This window comes from Mixophyes fleayi, chromosome 5, assembly GCF_038048845.1.
Source record: "Mixophyes fleayi isolate aMixFle1 chromosome 5, aMixFle1.hap1, whole genome shotgun sequence".
Taxonomy (NCBI): domain Eukaryota; kingdom Metazoa; phylum Chordata; class Amphibia; order Anura; family Limnodynastidae; genus Mixophyes; species Mixophyes fleayi.
Genome location: NC_134406.1, coordinates 131,688,773 through 131,709,790, shown reverse-complemented (window position 1 = coordinate 131,709,790; position 21,018 = coordinate 131,688,773). Strand labels below are relative to the sequence as shown.

General features: G+C 37.7%; 1 protein-coding gene across 2 annotated transcripts; it reads left to right on the top strand.

The window, feature by feature from the left end:
• The first annotated feature begins 12 nt into the window (after positions 1-12).
• Positions 13-5,371, top strand: IRX2 (iroquois homeobox 2). Of its 2 annotated transcripts, XM_075212830.1 has the most exons (5): positions 13-671; positions 2,267-2,672; positions 3,011-3,712; positions 4,186-4,253; positions 4,826-5,371. In XM_075212830.1, the coding sequence occupies exons 1-4, from the start codon at positions 435-437 to the stop codon at positions 4,227-4,229; spliced, it is 1,389 nt and encodes a 462-aa protein (XP_075068931.1). In that variant the 5' UTR covers positions 13-434; the 3' UTR covers positions 4,230-4,253; positions 4,826-5,371. The 2 variants fall into 2 exon arrangements, with proteins under 2 accessions (XP_075068931.1, XP_075068930.1); XM_075212829.1 differs by lacking the exon at positions 4,186-4,253 and having other exon boundaries at positions 3,011-3,716; positions 4,830-5,371.
• The last annotated feature ends 15,647 nt before the right edge of the window (positions 5,372-21,018 follow it).

Sequence of the window (21,018 nt, the reverse complement as noted above, 5' to 3'; positions counted from 1 at the left end):
GTCACCCTCCTCCTTGTGAAAAAAAATACATCCTCACTGGCGCTGGGGGAGCTGGCTGGCTGCAAGAGCTCCATATGCAGCAAGCACTTTCCTGATCACCTAGAGCACTCTGCTCTACATCTCCTCCACTTCATGATCTGCTTCTCCCCTCGATCATACCTTCTCCTTTGATTCATTCTCTGATTGGATTTATACCTATACATGATCACACACACAATAGATTGATCTCTGGCTGGTGGGTGCACGAGAGGGGAGGGGTAGAGGAAGAACACTTTTATTTCCTTGCATGAGTGAGGACAGAAGCGAGAAGCCACAGCTGAGAGAGAATAAGAGCAGAAGCTTGTCTTTATTGACCTCAGCCCCCGTCCCCCTCCCTTTTCACCCTGATCCCTCTGTAACTCAGTCAGTCCCGGTGATCTTCAGTCAGAACTGCAATGTCCTATCCTCAGGGTTACCTCTACCAGCCCCCTGGCTCCTTGGCTCTCTACTCATGTCCGGCTTATGGGGCCTCAGCGCTGGCCGCCCCCAGGAGCGAGGAGCTGGCCAGGTCTTCGTCCGGCTCCGCCTTCAGCCCTTACCCGGGATCAGCTGCCTTCAGCGCCCAGGCGGCCACAGGCTTCAGCAGCCCATTGCAGTACTCCAGTGACCCAGCCGGATTCACCTCTTATATGGTAAGGGATGAATAATCCCAGTACGCTTTCAGCCTACATTAACGTATTGTTACAAATACTTTGTTTATACTTTCACAAGCTATCCGTTTGTTTGTTACTTTACGAAGAACACACTGAACTTCAACTGCCCCCCACTAAAACACACACACACACACACACACACACACACACACACACACACACATTTTATTACTTCTGCTTCCCATGTTTAACATTATGCTCATAGATACATATTTATTTATTGTACTATTTAACTTTTCACTATGCTACAAATGTTCGTGTTAAAGTTTGATATAAAATAAGCACCTACCTTAATACATATAATTATACCTTGATATTACAATAAAGTGAGTACATTGCACACTATCCTTGCTTCAAGCGAACCCATTTGCACTGTGATAATTTATACAATGCACAGTAGTTTATCATAATAACTTAGTAGTGAATGTGTATCTAGTAATTGCGTCTCATCATTTAGGTTAATGATCGATTACTACTTATTTAACCCTATTTCTGGTTTTCCACGCTGTTAATATAGATTTGATGATCTTATTAACATCCACACTGTTTTCTTTCATATCCCATTTTATTATATTTTGAGGAGAAAATATATAATTCAAATCAGATTAGCGAGGTATTTTGTTAGGCGATAACACAGGTCGGATTGCTAAAGTATCTGTGAACTGATGAGTAATTACCGATCCTCTATTTACTGCACACTGAACTATTACTCTACTGTTTAAATAATTGCAGGTTTCCTTTTTAAAGGCTGTGGTTTAGATACTTTAATGAGCTTATTGTGTAAGTGTAAACTTTCCTGCAATGAAGGTCTAGTCGGTCTTATTTTTGTCACATTGCACTGGTACAAAAGTAATCTTAAGTACATTAAGGTAATCGCACAAGAGAACAGATATCTCGGGTGTGTAAAATTTACCAAGTTGCTCCGGGGGTATCGTTAACTTTCCTACATTATGCAGAGTTAAATAAAGGCAATTTGAACGTTAAAGAGCGAATTAAAATGCAAATTGCTTGCCATTTAAACAATTCGAAGTCATGCATATCTTCTGATTTGCAAACTGAATTTACAATGCATTAGATCAGTGATTTGTTCTGAGATGGTATTTTTTTTATAGTTAACAGCTTAAAAAAGAAGCCCTCTCTTTCGAAGCTTTTTCTGTAATAGTAAAATGTAGGAACAGAATGTAGATTGCGTTAAAATTAAATGAAATAAACGCATGTCTCATTTTCCAGTGCTCTGTCTAATTATCTTTTATTTTTAAAATACACACAGCCAGACACAAGTGCTCTCACGTTGACGGCTGATGTGTTTAAATTTAACATAATGGCTTCTGGCAGCTGCGATGTAGTTAGGATTCAGCAAGGGAATAGGGTTAATCAAAATACAATTTTAGTTAAAAATTATTGGATTGAAATTATTTATGGCTTCGCTAGTCCTTTCACAATGTTTTAGGATTTCAAATATGTGTAGAGATATTAAGGAGTAGTTCGCTAAAATATACACATTATAAAGATACAATTTATTTGCAATGTCTGCCACATTGTTCTGAAGGAATATTTTTCCTTTTTCTTAAAAGGGTTCTCCTTATGATGCACACACGACTGGTATGACAGGAGCAATCAGCTACCATCCATATGGCAGCCCAGCTTATCCGTACCAATTAAATGACCCAGCTTACAGGAAAAATGCTACTAGGGACGCTACAGCCACGTTGAAGGCCTGGTTGCAGGAGCACAGAAAAAATCCTTACCCCACCAAAGGCGAAAAGATCATGCTGGCCATCATCACCAAGATGACCCTTACCCAGGTCTCTACGTGGTTTGCCAATGCCAGGAGGAGGCTCAAAAAAGAGAACAAGATGACCTGGGCCCCTCGGAATAAAAGCGAGGACGAGGACGAAGATGATGGAGATGGGGAAAGGGGCAAAGATGAACATGCTGATAAGATCCCAGACAGCAATGAGACCTCCGCAGAGGATGAAGGTAAGACTTTCCAGTAATTGTCCATATACATTGCAACAGGCCGAGTCCACACTTAACTCATTAACTGCCTCACATAACGGAAAGACACTAATTAGGAGGTCTTTTCCATGACCCATGCTATTTGTCAAATAAGCAAATGAATGTAACTTAAAATGTGCATGGTTTATTATAAAAGCACTTTAGGACAAGAAAAGCAAAGCGTAGGCGACATATCAGGAAGGTCCCATATTTTCCTCTTTTTATAATAAATATTTTGTAAATGCATCACACATCTATTCATTCATGCGAAGTTTGGATATGAAATGTTTATTATAACCAGCTTCTGTTTTATTTTATAGGCATTAGCTTGCACGTAGATTCTATGACAGATCATTCTTGCTCAGCTGAATCAGATGGGGAGAAGTTGCCTTGTAGAGCTGGGGACCATCTTTGTGAATCAGGCACTGAATCTAAGGGCAAATACGAGGATGAAGACGACGACGAAGACATTGATGAAGAAGACAGAATTGTTCCTACTAAACTTGTCACTTCATCGCCCATCACTGGCATAGAGGCACCTGTGCTTAATCACCAACTTGAGGGGAGCATTAGAGCCTCCAACAAATCGACTTTGGACAATAGGATTTCCCCCAACTCTCAGACTCCGGCCAGCAAACCCAAACTATGGTCACTGGCAGAAATAGCCACTTCAGACATTAAACATCAAAACGTGAGCCAGAGCTGTCAGCTTTCTGCTGTGTCCTCTGCCACCTCATCGTCTGCATCTCACAATTCTGCTTATCCTTCTTCTTCACTTTTGGGGAGGCATATATACTACACATCACCTTTTTATAGCAACTATACGAACTATGGGAATTTCAACGCTCTCCAAAGCCAAGGAATCCTAAGATATAACTCAACAACAGTGACCTCCAATGAGGGGCTAAGTCAAGCGGTTTTAAACACTAACTCTCTGCACAAACATACTACTGACTCTATAAAAACAGCCAGCAGTCAGTTAGATCAACACTACAGGTCAACTAGCTATGAATCTAAAAAAGGTAGGTCTGTTAATGGTGAGGAATAAATGCCCTATCTTTGTTAAATGACTCTGGATCTCTTCACTATTATTTAACAAGTTTTTAGTAAACGTCAATTATAATTAAAAATGCACCGATGCAAACGTGTTATAGTTTCTCAAAGTAATTATTTGATCTCTGTGGATATCTGTAAACAATGTAAAATAAACGATTGAAATAATAACTGCTCCAAATAGGATGAATGCAGCCCCCCCCCCCCCCCCCCCACACACACACACACACGCACACACCACCACCACCATGTGTAACGCATTTGGCCTGTTGTCACGCTGTGTTTCGGGTTCTAAATTAGAGTATTTATGTTAATTGAAACCATAGTATTTAATGTAGCTCCTAAACCTCCTGGCTGCGAATTGAGTCCATTGGAGGATTGGAACATATAATCTAGTTAGCTGGCTGTGTCCTGTGACTAACTGGCGGTTATATTTTGACAGATCCCACTGAAGTCTGCACAGTAGGAGTACAACCATACCTATAGATGTGCAATCAGACAGCAATGGAAGTAAGTGAAAACAGTCTCGATGCCCCGATCATTTGGGAACAGGTCCAAGACCTATTGTACATCCTATAAAGCAACCTTAACGTCCATTACTTGCTCATTACACAGCTCTCTGTGTAATTAGGCCAATATTCAAAATAGCTTATTATGCCTTAATTTTTTTTTACCCTGCTTAAACAAACACGTTTGACATTAAATATAATTTATTAAACAAAGTAACACATTTTGTTTAATTGTATTGCATTGTAGTTACTAATGACTGTGAAACAATGGCGGACAATAATTATAAAGCACTTTTTATCCATTTATTTGATCATCTATATACCGATGTATGATTTAAATATTGCTGTACGGCTGTCTTGATAAGTAATATTAACTGTGATAGAGGCATTTATGCATCGAGTTCTAGAACTACACCTTGTTTCAGTCTTACAGAACACTAAACATTTGCTTCAATGACGTGTAACCGAATATAATTTGTAATTGTGTTTAAAACAAATGATAAATAAATACCGATATTGTATTATTGTGTAACGAAAGATATTTAGTGATCTGGTTTTTTCCTTGATTCACAGGTAGGTGTCACAATTGCTTTGAAAAAAGGGAGCAAGCCATCATCTCTCCCCGAGTATAACATATCTAAAACCGGATAACAGCTTGTGCCACTGTATAAAAGAAGACACACAGAGCACTATTAAATCTACAGACTTTAAAAAAACAAAAAAAAAACAAAAAACAATGGAGAGGTCCCTTCGACATATGTGAAATTATTGGTATAGTATAGTCATCCTAATGTATATTGTGACTTTTTGCAAACAATCAGTTTTTTCTCAGGATATCTTGACTTGATCACTTCATTGCCACGATATATATTCTATATAAGTGTGATAAAATTTATTGATAAGAATGGACAGAAGGAAGAATACAAAACTATTTCTAAAAGATCTAAACAATAGAGACACTGCGTCGTGATTGATGAACTGGAGTACTTAATAAGTGGATAACGAAAAACAAAACAAAAAAACGATTTGATATTTATTTTTGTAATGATATGAAAAAAAGCTTCTAGTAATTTATGCAAGTTGTATTGCAATGAAATTTAAAACATTTTTGTAAATAAATTCTGTCTCGGTTTTTTTTTAAAACAGATAATGACAGTGAAAGCTCTTTCCTTTTTCTTGATTGTCAATAAGAATTTTTAATAATTTATATCTTACATTGTAAATAAACACAGGATAGTCTGAAGAAAGGATTTGTTTTTAGTTATGCTATCACACTTGTACACACGCAACATACATGTACTGGTCATTGCCTCTGACATGTATATACACACGTCTTTTTTATAACAACCTACCGAGCAATGTCTTTGCTTCTCATTCTGCCATCAGTAATCTCCCTCCATCCATATAGAAACTGGTCCGTGGTCATTTGCAGGGAACGTATTAGTGTTTTGAATTAGTCATCATGGAAGGATAATGGTGCTGACACATTGTGGTCTCCAGACAAAGCAAAGAGACTATATCATTCAATGGAATCACTGGATAGCTTACACGGTTAATGTGATGTAGCTTGCTTGCAGGAAAAAAAATGAACAATCATTTGTTTCCCACAAAGATAAATTGAGTGAATATAGCATACGGTAATAAAACAAGAATAATAGCTTCTTAGATTGCCCTTTAATCAATCATACACTTATTTTTCAAGGGCCTCATCTATTTCATTCCATGATTAATAATGTTTCAGCGTAAGGGCATTATTAGATCCCGGCAGGGGAGATCCTGTATGCTTTTAGTTGTTCAGGAATGGTCAGTTGGGGTTCATTATGGGCTGATATTGAACAATTTATAAAATCATGTCTAAACATCTGCCAAGTCAGATAGGCCCATGAGTGTGAATATGGAAAATTGCTAGACCAGTTCATATTGACACACAGATCTCTCTCCTGTGGCCTATTGTGCGGTGAAAACGTGTGGCCTTTTGCTCTGGTGTTGTTAAAAAGGGCATTTGAAAGTGATCTTTAACCCTTCAGTTATCAGCGCAGTGCGTGTTAGCATCAGAAAAACAGGAAATGAGGAAATGGACAGAATCTATCTATCTATCTATCTATCTATCTATCTATCTATCTATCTATAAATATAATTTATTTCTACACACAAAGGGAAGTAACAAAGTATCAATGAGTTCCTATTGATATTCATTTACTTTGGTGGTATTATTGTTGTTGAATAATAATTTTAAGGCATGCGCAAATTATATTGTGCGTGCAGAAAGTTTCAAGACGATTCAACCCATACTTTTTTTTATTTACATTTGGGAACTATTTCGTAAATAGCAAATAGTTTTTCGATTCAGAAGTATATTTCCACAGTTAACACATTAATTTATGTTGTACAATTTATATATTTACTTGTTACAAGCATTTGTATATAAATGAAATACCATGAATTAACTATATTTCACATAAAGCTATGCATTCTTAAGTATGAATAAAATATAACAATATTTATGTTAAAGGAATATATATATATATATATATATATATATATATATATATATACATACACACATATATATATATATATATATATATATATATACCAGTCATCTTGTTGATTACTCATTTATTTTATACAGGTTGTGGCACAAAACTCTCAGGTGCTGCCCCTGAGCCATTTATTAAGGTGGGTTTCTTTGTAAATAGGATTTAATCTCAGGTGGGATCCCTGAGGACACGGTACAGTTGTCAGGAAAGACTGGAGGCGCTTTTCTCTCACAACTGCCTTGCTCTCGTCTAGGTTGAGCATTTTCTTGCTCCCTCAAATGTCAGCATTTGTTCTAAATAAAAGACCTATTGTTTCTGTAAAGCTGCTCACCAATTGCCTCTGAAACTTGAAAACATCTCACCTTTGTCTGAGAGAAGACATTTAAATATGGATGTATATGCTGAATCTACACAGCGTAACTAAACTTGTTAGAAGTTTGTGGGCTGGAGGTTAAGGACAGAATGGTGAGAGGGGTATTTCTGTAGGGCTAGTGCTTTTAGAACACAATATTATTATTATTATTATTATTAATAATAATAATAATAATAATAATATATGGAATTGTGGACGCCAAATTGTCATTGTATTTGAAAAAAAAATTGCATTTGGCAAGTATTATAAAAATTTCACATTATAAAAATTTAATTAATGATTGAGTATAACTAAATTGAAGCAGCATTTAAATATACTTTCCGATCATTCTTTTTCACCTGGGATTTAGAAAGCCAAATCTTAGCAAATTATGGGAGAGAATTTCTGGAAAAGTTTGCATAGCTTGCATAAGTATGCTAACGATTTATTGTTATGCCAAATTTATCACTTTTATATCACGAAGTATCAGAATATAATAACCAACAGGTAATTGGCTTAAATGTGCAGCATCTTGCTATTTAGAGATTACACCCAGATACATTTCACCTTGAACAAGTGGTCCTAACACTTGTATTTTCTTTCATAGACAAAGAGAAAGTCGCATTTTTAACACGCTCAACGTGTTTATATAGTAAATATTTAGCCGCCCAAGGCCCCTGCTTAGGAATTTTATTTCTCACTCCTCATCCAAATTTTAACTTTCGTATGTGTCACAACACAGTTATTTTCCTGAACTCTGTAACTGATCCCATGCTTGTTATATGACATTAGCGCGAGTTGATAGTTTTTGACCATCAGTCTAGCGTATATTTAAATTCCCTAAAGCCAGAGTTCACAAGAGGATACTACTGATATACCTGATATTCTGAAGTGTACACAGACATAGATACGTGCCTTCTCCTTTATCTTTTAGTTGTTTATTTCTTTAGCTCTACTCCCAGATAAAGCTTTAGCGAACAATAATTTAGAATTATGCCATGCCTCCAAAAGTACATATATGCCTACAGTACTGTTATATATTCTTGCGTATGATTTAAAAGGCCAGCTTAATCATATTATTAGTATTAATAATAATTATAATTATTATTTTTATTATTATTATTATTATTATTTTAAGTTAGCTAATTCATTATATGGTTTGTATTGTTGCCACATCAATTGGTTGTTGTACAATAAATCTACTACGATTCTCGCTCGACTTTCCCTGCAAGTGTCCAAAACTCTTCAGAACAAAATTGCATGAAAAGGGGAATCTTTTGAAAATTAATAATAAGGATAAACATTGACATTTGTTCCATTGATCTGAAATCTAATTATTTTTGACAGTCTTAAAAGGCGAGAACAGAGGCGTATGTTTAAGACATGATTGACAATTTGTTGTGTGTATAACGACTTATAAATTATTAATCGGTACTGTCAACAACGGTGTGATTATTGTATTCCGCTTTTGAAATGAATATTTATTTTTTCCCTGACATAATTATTCCACATCACATTGTAATAATGTCACAGATAATTTAATTAAGATTATGCTTTGATGGACTTGTTTTATTCCGCAAAGTCTAAAACGTTAATGCTCTTTAGTCAGTGTATCAGTCATTATTTCACAAAGGATGTAAACTAGTTTAAATTAAGACACTTCTCAGTCTGACTTAAGAGTGATTAACGCTGGTAGTCGAAGGGTGTATTAAAGAACAGCAGGCTGTAGATGCATAAAAATGACATCAGGAGTTGTATATTTTCTAGTAGATCAAGTGGAAGAGATCAACATTTTAACCTTTTGACATTCTAACTAGAGAAGAGAAAAGTCCTATTTTAGTTTATTGCTAATATTGAACAGATAATTTAGTGGTGGCAGATTAAGATGTAAATGAAAATGGTTCTATTATATTTGTCTTTAATAATGTGTTAAACTGATGCCAGTACAGGCAGAGCGATGTGGACAAGTTGTAAAGAGTAATTGAGTGATAATGACACCCACATGTAGTCATTTTCTAATCACAAAGTACAGAAGCAAGTATGAAAACAAACAACTTAATTACATGGTAACATAGGAGCAGCGACACTATATTGTATTGTGAATCACCGAGTCTCCCAGAGAGATGAGCACAAGCTGCAGACCGCTCGAATACTCTGTATATTGTGGGAAATGTATGCATTGGGTACAAGTATATGAGTTGTCTAATTTAATACAGCGTGCCTGTGTTATGCTGCCGGATTGGAAACACTAAAATAAAGTAGATGATAGGAACGAATGACTAGATTATTAATACACAATCGTTAATAATCATAACTCAAAATAAGGGAAGGCTTAGTATTCCGAAAACGAAAATAATATTTGACCGACAATTTGATCTCATGTTCACTAATAGAGCGCTAACATTAATACGAGTGCCTAGAGGTTAAATTTACTAGATACAATTAGAAAAACAGCAATTAGCAAACCGGAAATTGTTTCATGACTTAAAAAAAACCCAATTGATTTTGTGGAGCACATTTACGTGCATATGATGAAGATTGAATAGTGGATACTCCTTTCCCCCAACCGGTCCCAACGCTGAAAGTTTGAATTTGATTCCTTGTCCGATCTTTGCGGTGAAGGATGCAGATAATTCGTCTTACACGTGATTATAGTACGTTTTTAATTAGCATTATGATCACACTGAGATAACTTTCTAAAACAGGGTTATTAATCATTTTCACATCGTCGTTTAGGAGGTTTCCTTTTTGCTGGGGCCAAAGGAATACATTACACAGAATAATTGAGAATGACAGCTCTGACATCATGGAGTGACATTTTTCACAGAACTGAAAGTCGTTTGCAGATTATATACAATTTGTCACATCAATGGAAACAGGGGCTAAAACACAAACAAAAACAGTTAACATTGCTGCAACAGGTCAAAAGTACAAACTAATTGGTAACGAATGTGTATGTCAGACTTTCCACAGATCTCACCACATCAATAGATTTTATAATTTCACGTTGATTGTTGGGATTTCTTGCAGGCAAGATCCATTTAATGGTTAATTCTGTCTATTGAAAGTTGAGCCATTGTATTTAGTCACGCCTATCCGTCACTCCAAATACTTTATCTCTTGGAAACTTTAACTTAAAGGATGGTTGCCCCTGCCTCTTCTATTTCTTTTTGCTTTTTATTGCGTAAAAAGTAGTTGCTAAACACCTACATTACTGGTCTGGTTTTTAGTAGCCTCTATCTGGCTATACGATCAGAATATTACTAGAAAAAAGAGAGTTCTTTAAATTCCTTCACTGACCTGGAGCTATACAAATAACCAACAAAAATCATTTAAGGATATGCGCTTCAGTCTCAGCATTTTGTCTTTTTAAATATCAATGTACTTATATTAAGCACACATTTGAAATTCATTTTTTTTTACAAATAAGGTTAAAGATCGGTCTGAGGGATAAATAAAACGGATGTGGGTTGCAAAGTGTTTTTCACTTGGACAGGTAAGGGTGCTAGGTTCTGGAGTCTTTTCAAGACTACATGAGTTAGCTATCTCTTCTTTATATGCAGTACGTCATTCATACTGGTATACATGTGCAACGTATCATATAGATTACACCTTGTGCTAATTGTTCATCTAGATCGATTAAAAGAATAACGTCTTGTAACTGAGTCGCTTTGTAATTAATATTACAGCTAAAAGAATAATTATTGCATAGCTGTAAAAGAAACAGCGTATTGGAGATTTTCATATGATCATTGCTTTGGATCTGAAAGGCGTAACATACTGAGTGAATGGGAGCAGAGAACTGTAAGTTCCTCTCATTAGCACTAATCATCCCTCCATTAACATCACTGGAGTCTGTCTGGGCCTTCTCTTCCTGATCTGCTACTTTTTTTTGCCATACACATTACATTTCTGTCATGCTTTGCAGTAGAACACGATATCCCCATAGAGAAAAAAATATCCTGACAGCAACCATTAGTTAAGAGTGCAATGAATAAACCGCTTGCACAACAGCATCAGGACTAATTAAGATTCTGTTTAGCAGCCCTGCATGGAATGTTAATGTAGCTTTGACTAACTTGAAGTAAACAAGGGAAAAAGTGCATTTTAAGTGGAATGTAGGGGTGATAACATCTCTCACTTCTCCTGCCCAAGTCTCTTACAAAGTCATTATCTCAAATTACTGCCCGTGTACCTCATTTTCAGAGCACATTGGGTGATTGGGCCAGCATGGATCCCTTGGCGTGGAAGTACTAACGTGAGCCTAGCAAAGCCATTACTCTCCAAGAAATAAAGGCTGAATTAACCCAATATCTCTGCCGCTGAAAGTTTTGCTGATACCCGTTACTTGGACAAATATAGCCAGATTCAGAAGGCAGATTAGTATCTGTTGCTGGCGTCTCAGCATAAATCCCTGAAGGCGTTTGACCCTTTGAAGTTTCTTCTATTTTGCTTACACAGAAGTTTACATGATTAAGTCAGATTTTTACAAGGCTCAACAAGGCAAATTTAATCACCTCGGAACATTCAACGCCAAAAAAAGGCACAACAATTGTCCTGCTCAGTTAGCAGCTACAGATATACAAGAGGCTGTAATGTGTGAAGAAGAATTGGAAATTAGGATGGCATGACACTGGTAATTCCCGTAACAGTAAACTATTAAAATTGAAACTGATGTAATACCACCATCAGGTTGATAATAATTACAGAGTAGCACAGCTAAGTTTACAAAGAAATGCACTTATCTTCTGAGAGACAACAAACATACATTTAATTCTCCTAGTAACACCAATTCTTTGTGCACTGGATAATAGAAACGGTCCTCTCTCTCTCTCCTCTCTCAAGCTCACTCTCTAATCTCTCTCTCTCTCTCTCTTTTTCTCTCTCTCTCTCTCTCTCTCTCTCTCTCTCTCTCTCTCTCTCTCTCTCTCTCTCTCTCTCTCTCTCTCTCTCTCTCTCTCTCTCTCTCTCTCTCTCTCTCTCTCTCTCTCTCGTTGTTTGTCTGTCTCAACATCTATATTTCTAAGCTCCCAATGAATATCTGCAATTCTAATTTATACTTCATCTACATGCTGTAATATTATTGTCTTTCTCCTGTCATGTATGTGCCAATCACACTTCCCATTTGAGTTGAGCTGCTGCAGCGCATTGCCCTGGGAAGGGCCACGTGTGTTATTCTTTCTATGCCGTGCTCTGTTTGAGTTCGCTGTAGAATAAATATATCAGGGGAGAGGAGTCCAAGTCTGGTAAATGGTTCCCGCTGTGTAACTTTCCAAAGAGTGGGAAATCAGCAGGAAATTAATATCAGGCCTAACGTGTACCTGGATGTTTCTTTATTTGTGTTTCTCAAATGATGTGACAATGTGACTCTGGAGAAGAAGAGATTAAACTATCTACCAGTCACATACTGTACGTAAGCCCTTGAAAGTTCTTGTTTTTTTTATAGACAATAACTTTTTTTTCTGTTCCCTTATAGTAAACACTTATTTATCTCACAGAAATTCAGCTGGTAACAACTCTTCCTTTTTTTCCCATTTCTTCCAAACTAGTTGTTCTGCATTTCTGTGTATTTTGACATATGTGCAATTGATTGTTAGCCCTTAAGCAATGCATATTAAGTTGTTCTACAGCTTAAGAAATCGTTTTCTAGTTGTCACTCATTTGTCTTTGTACATTACAGCATGTACCAGCAATACAATCAATGTATTTCAACGTTAACCAAGTCTAAACACATCAGAACACAAACCCTGTGGAAGATATATATTTTGCACGTGTTCTTTTATATTTTCAGCCATATCATTATATTATTGCAAGTAAACTTCATTTTAAACATTTAAATAACCTTTTCTGGTAGCAAAGTTGTTGGTGGGGTATACTTAAGGCATAACTTTTTCTCCAACTTTTTTTTCATCTTGTCCAATCTGATTTGGGGGTGTGGGAGCAATTTATATTGTTTTCCCTTTTTTTTCCACTACAGACAGCACAGTATGGAAGTAAATGTGGATATAACACACTGTCAGTAATCTGTATCTTGGGAAATTATATCTAGTGTCTGCTAATCATCCTCACAAATTGTTCCCTTCCTAATAACTATTTTACAGTTGCTTTATTATGTATTAGATTATAAATACAATACATCAAAACAATAATACTCTTGAAATTGAGGGAGGTCATGAAGAGTTGGACACACTTTTGACTTCTGACGATGCGCACAAAGCACTATTTATGGTTGCAGCCATATGAAGATTGAGTGCCTTATGTAGAGTCAGACTTGTAAACACGAAAAGCGCTTTTTGCTACCGTAACGAAGAATTCATCTTTCCGGACTTGATGCTGAGTTAGAAGCAAAGCAAAATAAAGGAATACAGTCATGGCCAAAAGTTTTGAGAATGACACAAGTATTGGTTTTCACAAAGTTTGCCGCTTCAGTGTTATTAGACCTTTTTGTCAGATGTTGCTATGGTATTCTGAAGTATTTCATAAGTGTCAAAGGCTTTTATTGACAATCACATTAAGTTTATGCAAAGAGTCAATATTTGCGGTGTTGACCATTCTTTTTGAAAACCTCTGCAATTCGCCCTGGCATGCTGTCAATCAACTTCTAGGCCACATACTGACTGATGGCCGCCCATTCTTGCATAATCAATTATTGGATTTTGTCAGAATTTGTGGGTTTTTGTTTGTCCACCCGCCTCTTGAGGATTGACCACAAGTTCTCAATGGGATTAAGGTCTAGGGAGTTTCCTGGCCATGGACCCAAAATTTTGATGTTTTGATCCACAAGACACTTAGTTATCACTTTTGCCTTATGGCATGGTGCTCCATCATGCTGGAAAAGGCATTGCTCGTCACCAAACTGTTCTTGTATGGTTGGGAGAAGTTGCTCTTGGAGGATGCTTTGGTATCATTCTTTATTGATGGCTATGTTCTTAGGCAAAATTGGGAGTTAGCCCACCACCTTGGCTGAGAAGCAACCCCACACACGAATGATCTCATGATGCTTTACTGTTGGCATGAAACAGGACTGATGGTAGCGCTGACCTTTTCTTCTCCGGACAAGCGTTTTTCCAGATGTCCCAAACAATCTGAAAGGGGATTCATCAGAGAAAAAGACTTTACTCCAGTTCTCAGCAGTCCAATCCCTATACTTTTTGCAGAATATCATTCTGTCCCTGATGTGTTTCCTGGAGAGAAGTGACTACTTTGCTGGCCTTTTTGACACCAGGCCATCCTCCAATAGTTTTTGCCTCACTGTGCGTGCAGAAGCACTCACACTTGCCTGCTGCCATTCCTGAGCAACTTCTGCACTGGTGGTGCCCAATCCCGCAGCTGAATTAGCATTAAGAGACAGTCCTGGTGCTTGCTGGACATTCTTGGGCGCCCTGAAGCCTTCTTCACAAATATTAAACCTCTCTCCTTGAAGTTCTTGATGATCTGAAAAATGGTGCAAAGCATTTTTGTGCAAAGCAATGATGACTGCATGTGTTTCCTTGCAAATAACCGTAGTTAACAGAGGAAGAACAATGATTTCAAGCACCACCTTCCTTTTAAAACTTCTAGTCTGTTATTCTAACTCAATCAGCATGATAGAGTGATCTCCAGCCTTGTCCTTGTCAACACTCTCACCTGTGTTAACGAGAGACTCACTGACCTGATGTCAGCTGGTCCTTTTGTGGCAGGGCTGAAATGCAGTGGAAATGTTGTTTTTGGGATAAAGTTCATTGCCATGGCAAAGAGGGACTTTCAAATGAATTGCAATTCATCTGATCAATTTTCATGACATTCTGGAGTATATGCAAATTGCAATAATAAAAACTGAGGCAGCAGACATTGTGATAAATAATATTTCTCTCATTCTCAAAACTTTTGCCCACGACTGTATATTTGCTCCTGGACAAACCATGTTACAATGTTAGAGCTGTAAATTAGTTTATCTTTTCTTTGCATCCAGGGATATCACTGGCTGCTTTTTCAAGTAGCACACAAATACTTTTCACTAAAATTTAAAGTTGATCTAAGACATGCCCACTCCCAACTATCAATCTGTCCCCACATTTTACATTTACCTCCCCTTCCAATGCAACATGGTTTTGCCAAGGTGCAAATTTGCTACTTAATAGTGCTTTGCTCCTAACTCAGCATCAGGCCCTCAATCTGCTCTCAGACTGAGAGTATCTCCCCTTCCACCTCTCCATGCTTAGAGAGGTGGGACAGGGGAAGTAGTGGGCGAGCCTATCAAAGTAAGGGTGTGTTAAAGCTCTTACATGCTATGCTGAGGCAGAATTTTACCCTGATGCACTACAGATTCTAGCCCTGTGTGCTACTGCATTTGGGCACTTGTGATTCCCCAAATAACAGTATGCTCTGGCAGCCATGGATATGCTTATGCTTATACTACTGCAAGCGCCAACATGCCCAAACACTTAATGGCAGCCTGGGCATGCTGGCACATGTAGTGTACCACAGACAATTTTTTTAAAATATTTATTTAATTATTATGACTTCACATCCACTGCTCCAGGGGTGTCCAAAGAGCCCTAGTGCTTTTCAGCATGAGGCTGGTTATACTAAAGGTGGGGGTGGGACAGCATTTTGTTTGCGTACCCGATCCCACTAGGGAAAATAGCCTCCTATTGACCGGGCCTAGGATTGGTGTGTCATTTCCCTGCTCTAGTGCCACCAACCCTGTCAGGCAAAGCCTAGTGTTGGTGCTAGTACTTTTGGGGGAACGCCACACCTTTTTGTCACCCAGATTTTGCTAGTACCAGCCTAGGCTGGAAGCACTAGGGCTGATAAAGATGTTTAGCGGGGGCACTCTGTTTTTTCTATTATTATTAATTTATTTGCTTCACTGCGACTGATACACTTAAAGTGTATATGGCATAGTAGCCACATAAGGCAGATAAAGAAGTGTATTTTGCTAAGTATATGTAAGTATATGCAATATGTGTGACTCAGAATCCTAGATAGATTACAGGATGCAATGTACATTTACTCTGTAAGTGTAAATTGAGGCCCTTTGTCGCATCTTGGACTTAAGACGGCATGTGGCCACTTACAATATAAGAGGCATGTAAGGATTAACAAATACATTATGGACATGTAGACTCAGCCACATATATATACGTCTGTCAGGAGATGGAAACGTGCGGTTGCTTGACCGTTGGTATAAGGTACAAACTGATAATGGTAACAGTCAGCTGAGGTGCGTCTGGTTCAACATACCCCTGTAATATGTGTCTTTTTTTTAGATGAATTTTATGTTTATAATCATATTACTCTATGGTAGGTGTACAATCTGTTTACCAAAAAAGGACTATGGTGGTTTACTGTAAAATCCATAGTAAATAACTCATGTTGTATTCCTGATCCATAGAATACGATTCTAAACACTCATCAGATATGTCATCTATGATTAGTGTCCAAAACTGATATCAAAATCTATTTTTTAAATTAGGACTGCAATATACAGTTGCCAACATTTGAAAAAATATTCCCAGTTACACTATACTGCTGGGTAGGTTCATGTCAGTACATCATGCATGTTGCAGACTTGGTGTACTTGATGCGATATAAGACAATTTTACAGAATATAGTTATAATCTTGATTTTTTTTGTTTGTATTTTAAATGGTCATTTTTAATAAATATTAAATTACAGTCTAGCAAACAGGAAATTAAGATTTTTGTTAACACAGAATAAGACAGTGTAAGAGCAAATATATTGTAAAGCTGGACAATATTAAACATTAGGGGTATTTCAGGGGACAAAACATTCCAGAGACACATTTGTAAATCCTGGGTAATTAACAGACAGTTGGAAATTGTGCAGTCTATGTAGTAAGACAAATATGGAGAAAAGAGTGGTGCATTTCCATTCTTTCCTTCATATTTGTCTCCTCTTGCGCATATGTTATCTCAGAGAGGCCGGATGCCTGGATGAGGAGATGGGGGGAGCAAAGGCCTGGCAATGAGATTAATCATTACCTTGCGGCCTGTTGCTTACCTCCTACCCCTCCTAACTGTGCTGAAACCCTCTGTCCCTTCTGCCCCATTTTTGAGCAGAGCTGCGTTATACATAATGGCTAAATATTACAAATGAAGCCTCTCTGCTACAAAGACAGTGCTGCATGAACAGCAAAACATTTATGGTAGGCAATAGAATAATATTTAAGTGGAATGCAGGAATGACATTCATGTAAATTAAGCGATGATAAGTGGAACACTAGAACATGTTTTTTTAAGCAGGTTGATGTACTTTGGGCTCCATTTGCACGCAAAACAAATAACGGCATGTGAAATTCAAGTAGGGTGTTTCCAGCTTTAAGAGTTAAGTGAAAAATTTAATGGGTTCCAGAATGAAGGGCATTTACTTCTGCTATGCAAATTAGCTACACGTGCCATTACTAGACAAATAAGTAAATATTCTTTGCCGTGTACAATGTGGCTAATGTATAAAAATTTGGTGTGTGGTGGCTATGAGGCCCGTAGGTGATGGGGGCTCGCCTCCCCCTTTGAGGCCCGCACTCTCCACTGAGACCTTAGTTTTGCTCACTAAGAGCGATACGGAGGGCTCTTCTCAACAACACATGCGTTGGACTGCACATGCTCCAAAGAGGTCCCCTGTCCTGCTCTATTGAGAGTGGGTGGTCTAGAAAGCCACAAAGGCTTTGCTGGGCCTTTGTCAAATATTTTCTATGAGGCCCAGCGATACATTGTTGCGCCCCAGAATATGGCAATGTTTGCACAGTCATATGTGGATAACAGTCCAGGAGCACAATTCCTGGAAGAAAAAAGTCAAGTGCTTGAGAGTGAGTTCATTTCTTGTCAGTGTTTATGAGCATTTTCCTAAATGTTGTAGCCTGTCGTCTGTTGAAATGTGTTGCAAACAGAAAATGTCCACAAGTACACAGGTATACTTTTTAGAAAGGCCAAAGTAAAGCTAGGTACACACTACAGGAATTTCAAAAAACTTTTTATACCGAGGGATTTTACATGCGATTGATTGTCCGTTCGCTCGGTCCATGGACGGCATACACACTAGCCTTGTTTTAGACGATAAAAGGAAGAGCAGCAACTTTTTACAGCTATGTTGTCGTGAGCAATGACTGTAATTTCGTACTCACTGTTGTGGATCGGTCGGAAACTTATACACACTACACAACGGAAATGAGATTGGAACGAAAATATTAAATGGTACGACCAACCAAATGAGGCAACAATCGTCCATTTGGGCAGACTTTCGGCCATCGTGTCACTACACACACTGACCCGACTTTTGAATGAGCGGTCTTATGTCAGCTGATTGAGCCGATTATTGGACGAAAACCCGTGTAGTGTGCTGTGTACCCAGCTTTAGGCACGTATATTGTAGCTATATTCCACAGGAAGTCTGTTTCAAGTTCCTCTGCAACATTTTTCAAAATCTTATTTTTCCACCTATAGAAATCTGTTGAACTTTCCCTGTTGTACCCCCACACCCCTTTATGACTAGCATTCACAAGTCACAGATAAGGCAAACGCCCCACTTGTATTGTAAACATAATGCACCAAAACATGATAGGTTTGCCCTACTTTACATTTTTCCCATACTGCTTTTTATAATTGTCACTCACAGGTTCATGTTTATCTTCTGAATTTTTAGCTATTATGCTTAACGTGGACATGTTGTATATTGCATCATGATTCAAACAGGTGTCTCCAGTGTTTCTCTGTCATCTAAGATTATTTTCGAAAAAATGCCAATACAGATTGCGTAATGTTTGCGCATATGTGTCAGTTTCACCTCAATGCACATATAAGACCTGCCTTCAATAACATTGTATAACCACCCTCTTTATTAATGACAACTTTTCAATTTTTTTCCTACAATTCTGCCTGTGAGAGCGACTTATGTCAGGAATTAATTAAGATAGTAAGGAGACATTAGGATCTTCTTTGCATTTATATTAATAAAGAATACTAATGTATTACAAAGATTAAAAATGTACAAAAGTAACAAGTGAAATAATTTTCCCATGTAGTGTGCCTTAAGGGTGCAGAAGACATTCCATTGAGACTTATGTCCAATGATTATTCTCCAGCACTCCCAAGGACACATCAATTCACTTTGCAGGGACTAGACAAACTCTGTTGCCATCTGCTAATCCGAGAATGCCCAATTAAATGTGCATTTTCCAACCATTGAAGCTCATATAAATATTTTGCTGCACAAAAATTGGGAAAAAATAGGCACAACATCACAATAGTAGAAGATATGGTAATTACTCTAAAGGGGAGATTCAATTCGGTGGCAAGTTGTCTCGTAAACATTCACAGAGACACATCACGTCAGAGATTTTACAGGTATCTCTGCTTTTTTCTTGCACTCCAACTGGCAATAGGCGTACCTTGTGCTGAATTGAATCTCCACCATAGGGTCTGTATGTTTGCAGGTTGGTAAATGACCAATATTGCTTAAAGGCACTTTTTGCACCCCTTAAAACAATTTATCTCATTCATTTATGTCATTCCTATATTAATTTGAAAAAGTACAAATGTAGTTTATTTATTACACGGAAATGACTACATTGTCATGACTGCCAGAGATGCATGGCCTATCAATGTTGGTTTTGGACTTAGAGATAATATTTCTGGTTCACACATAAGCTAGACGCAAAGCATACAGCAGATGATTAAAGTGCTTCTTTACTTTCCGTAACTATACAACTATATCCAAAATTATAATAGATTATGTACAAACAGTTCACAAAACTGTTTTGTATGTTTCATTTTGGTTTGTTATATATTTCCAGAGCACTTCATTGCTCTGGATAAATACCATTAACAGTTTTCTGATAGTCACTTCCAAAATTGGACGTTAGTTTAGAAACAAAATTTGTATTCATAAGGACATATGAAAAACAGTACATTTAGAGTGTTTGAAGAGACCACAAAACAATTTCAAATACATTTGCCCGACACACGAAGAAATAATTATACCATAATATACATTTTCAAAGCACTTCAAAATCTCACTGATGTTTTTAAGTAGTCACTGGAATTCAAGCAGTTTCAGAAATCGCTCCATTGTGTTAATGCTTGACTATTGTTCCTCTCTGTGAACCATACATGCAGTCCAAAAGTCACACATCTAGCTCCATTATTTTATGCAATGACTGCTTATCTTCCTCTGTGATCCTTTTTTCACTCCCCTAAAGAAAAATTATTCACACTCTCCAAAGTAAATCAGTCTACGTGAAGATTGAAGAAACTATGCTAGAAATTAAGTTGCACTCATTTACAGATGCTGGGGGGACATAGGAGTGGGGCTGTGGTTGTGTCCTTGAACGCAGTCAAGGCATTCGACTCTGTAGAATGGAAATACCTGTGGGAAGTTATGCACAAATTTGGTATAGGCTCTAAATTTCTAGAGCGTGAAGAGGGTGAAGCTGCTGTACTCCGCTCCTGCTGCAAGAATAAGTGTGAATGGTCATACCACCTCTCCCTTTCATTTGGGTAGAGGTACAAGACATGGTTGTCCCCGTCCCTGGCTCTGTTTGCCATGGTGATAGAACCTTTAGAATGCTTGATTCGTGTGCATCCTGGAATCTGTGGCCTCAGGGCTGGCGACAGGGATGACACAGTCACGCTTTACGCAGATGACATGCTCTTATTTTTGAAAGATTCAGAGACCTCTCTGGCCGTGCTATTACAGTTAGTGGACGAGTTTGATGCTGTCAAGACCCACCCATTGCAGTGGACACTAAAATGTAAATATCTTGGACTATGGGTTACAAACTCGGTTGATGACTATATGCCACTGAATGTACATGTCATGACATCTGTCCTATTTGGTCTGGGGGGAAAGGCGGCCAAGACATAAGCTGACTTCCC

Coding starts and splice junctions, on each gene's coding strand:
- IRX2 (XM_075212829.1), top strand. CDS start 435: ATGTCCTATCCTCAGGGTTACCTCTACCAGCCCCCTGGCTCCTTGGCT. Junction 2,673..3,010: donor GACCTCCGCAGAGGATGAAG/GTAAGACTTTCC, acceptor TTTATTTTATAG/GCATTAGCTTGCACGTAGAT. Junction 3,717..4,829: donor TATGAATCTAAAAAAGGTAG/GTCTGTTAATGG, acceptor ATTCACAGGTAG/GTGTCACAATTGCTTTGAAA.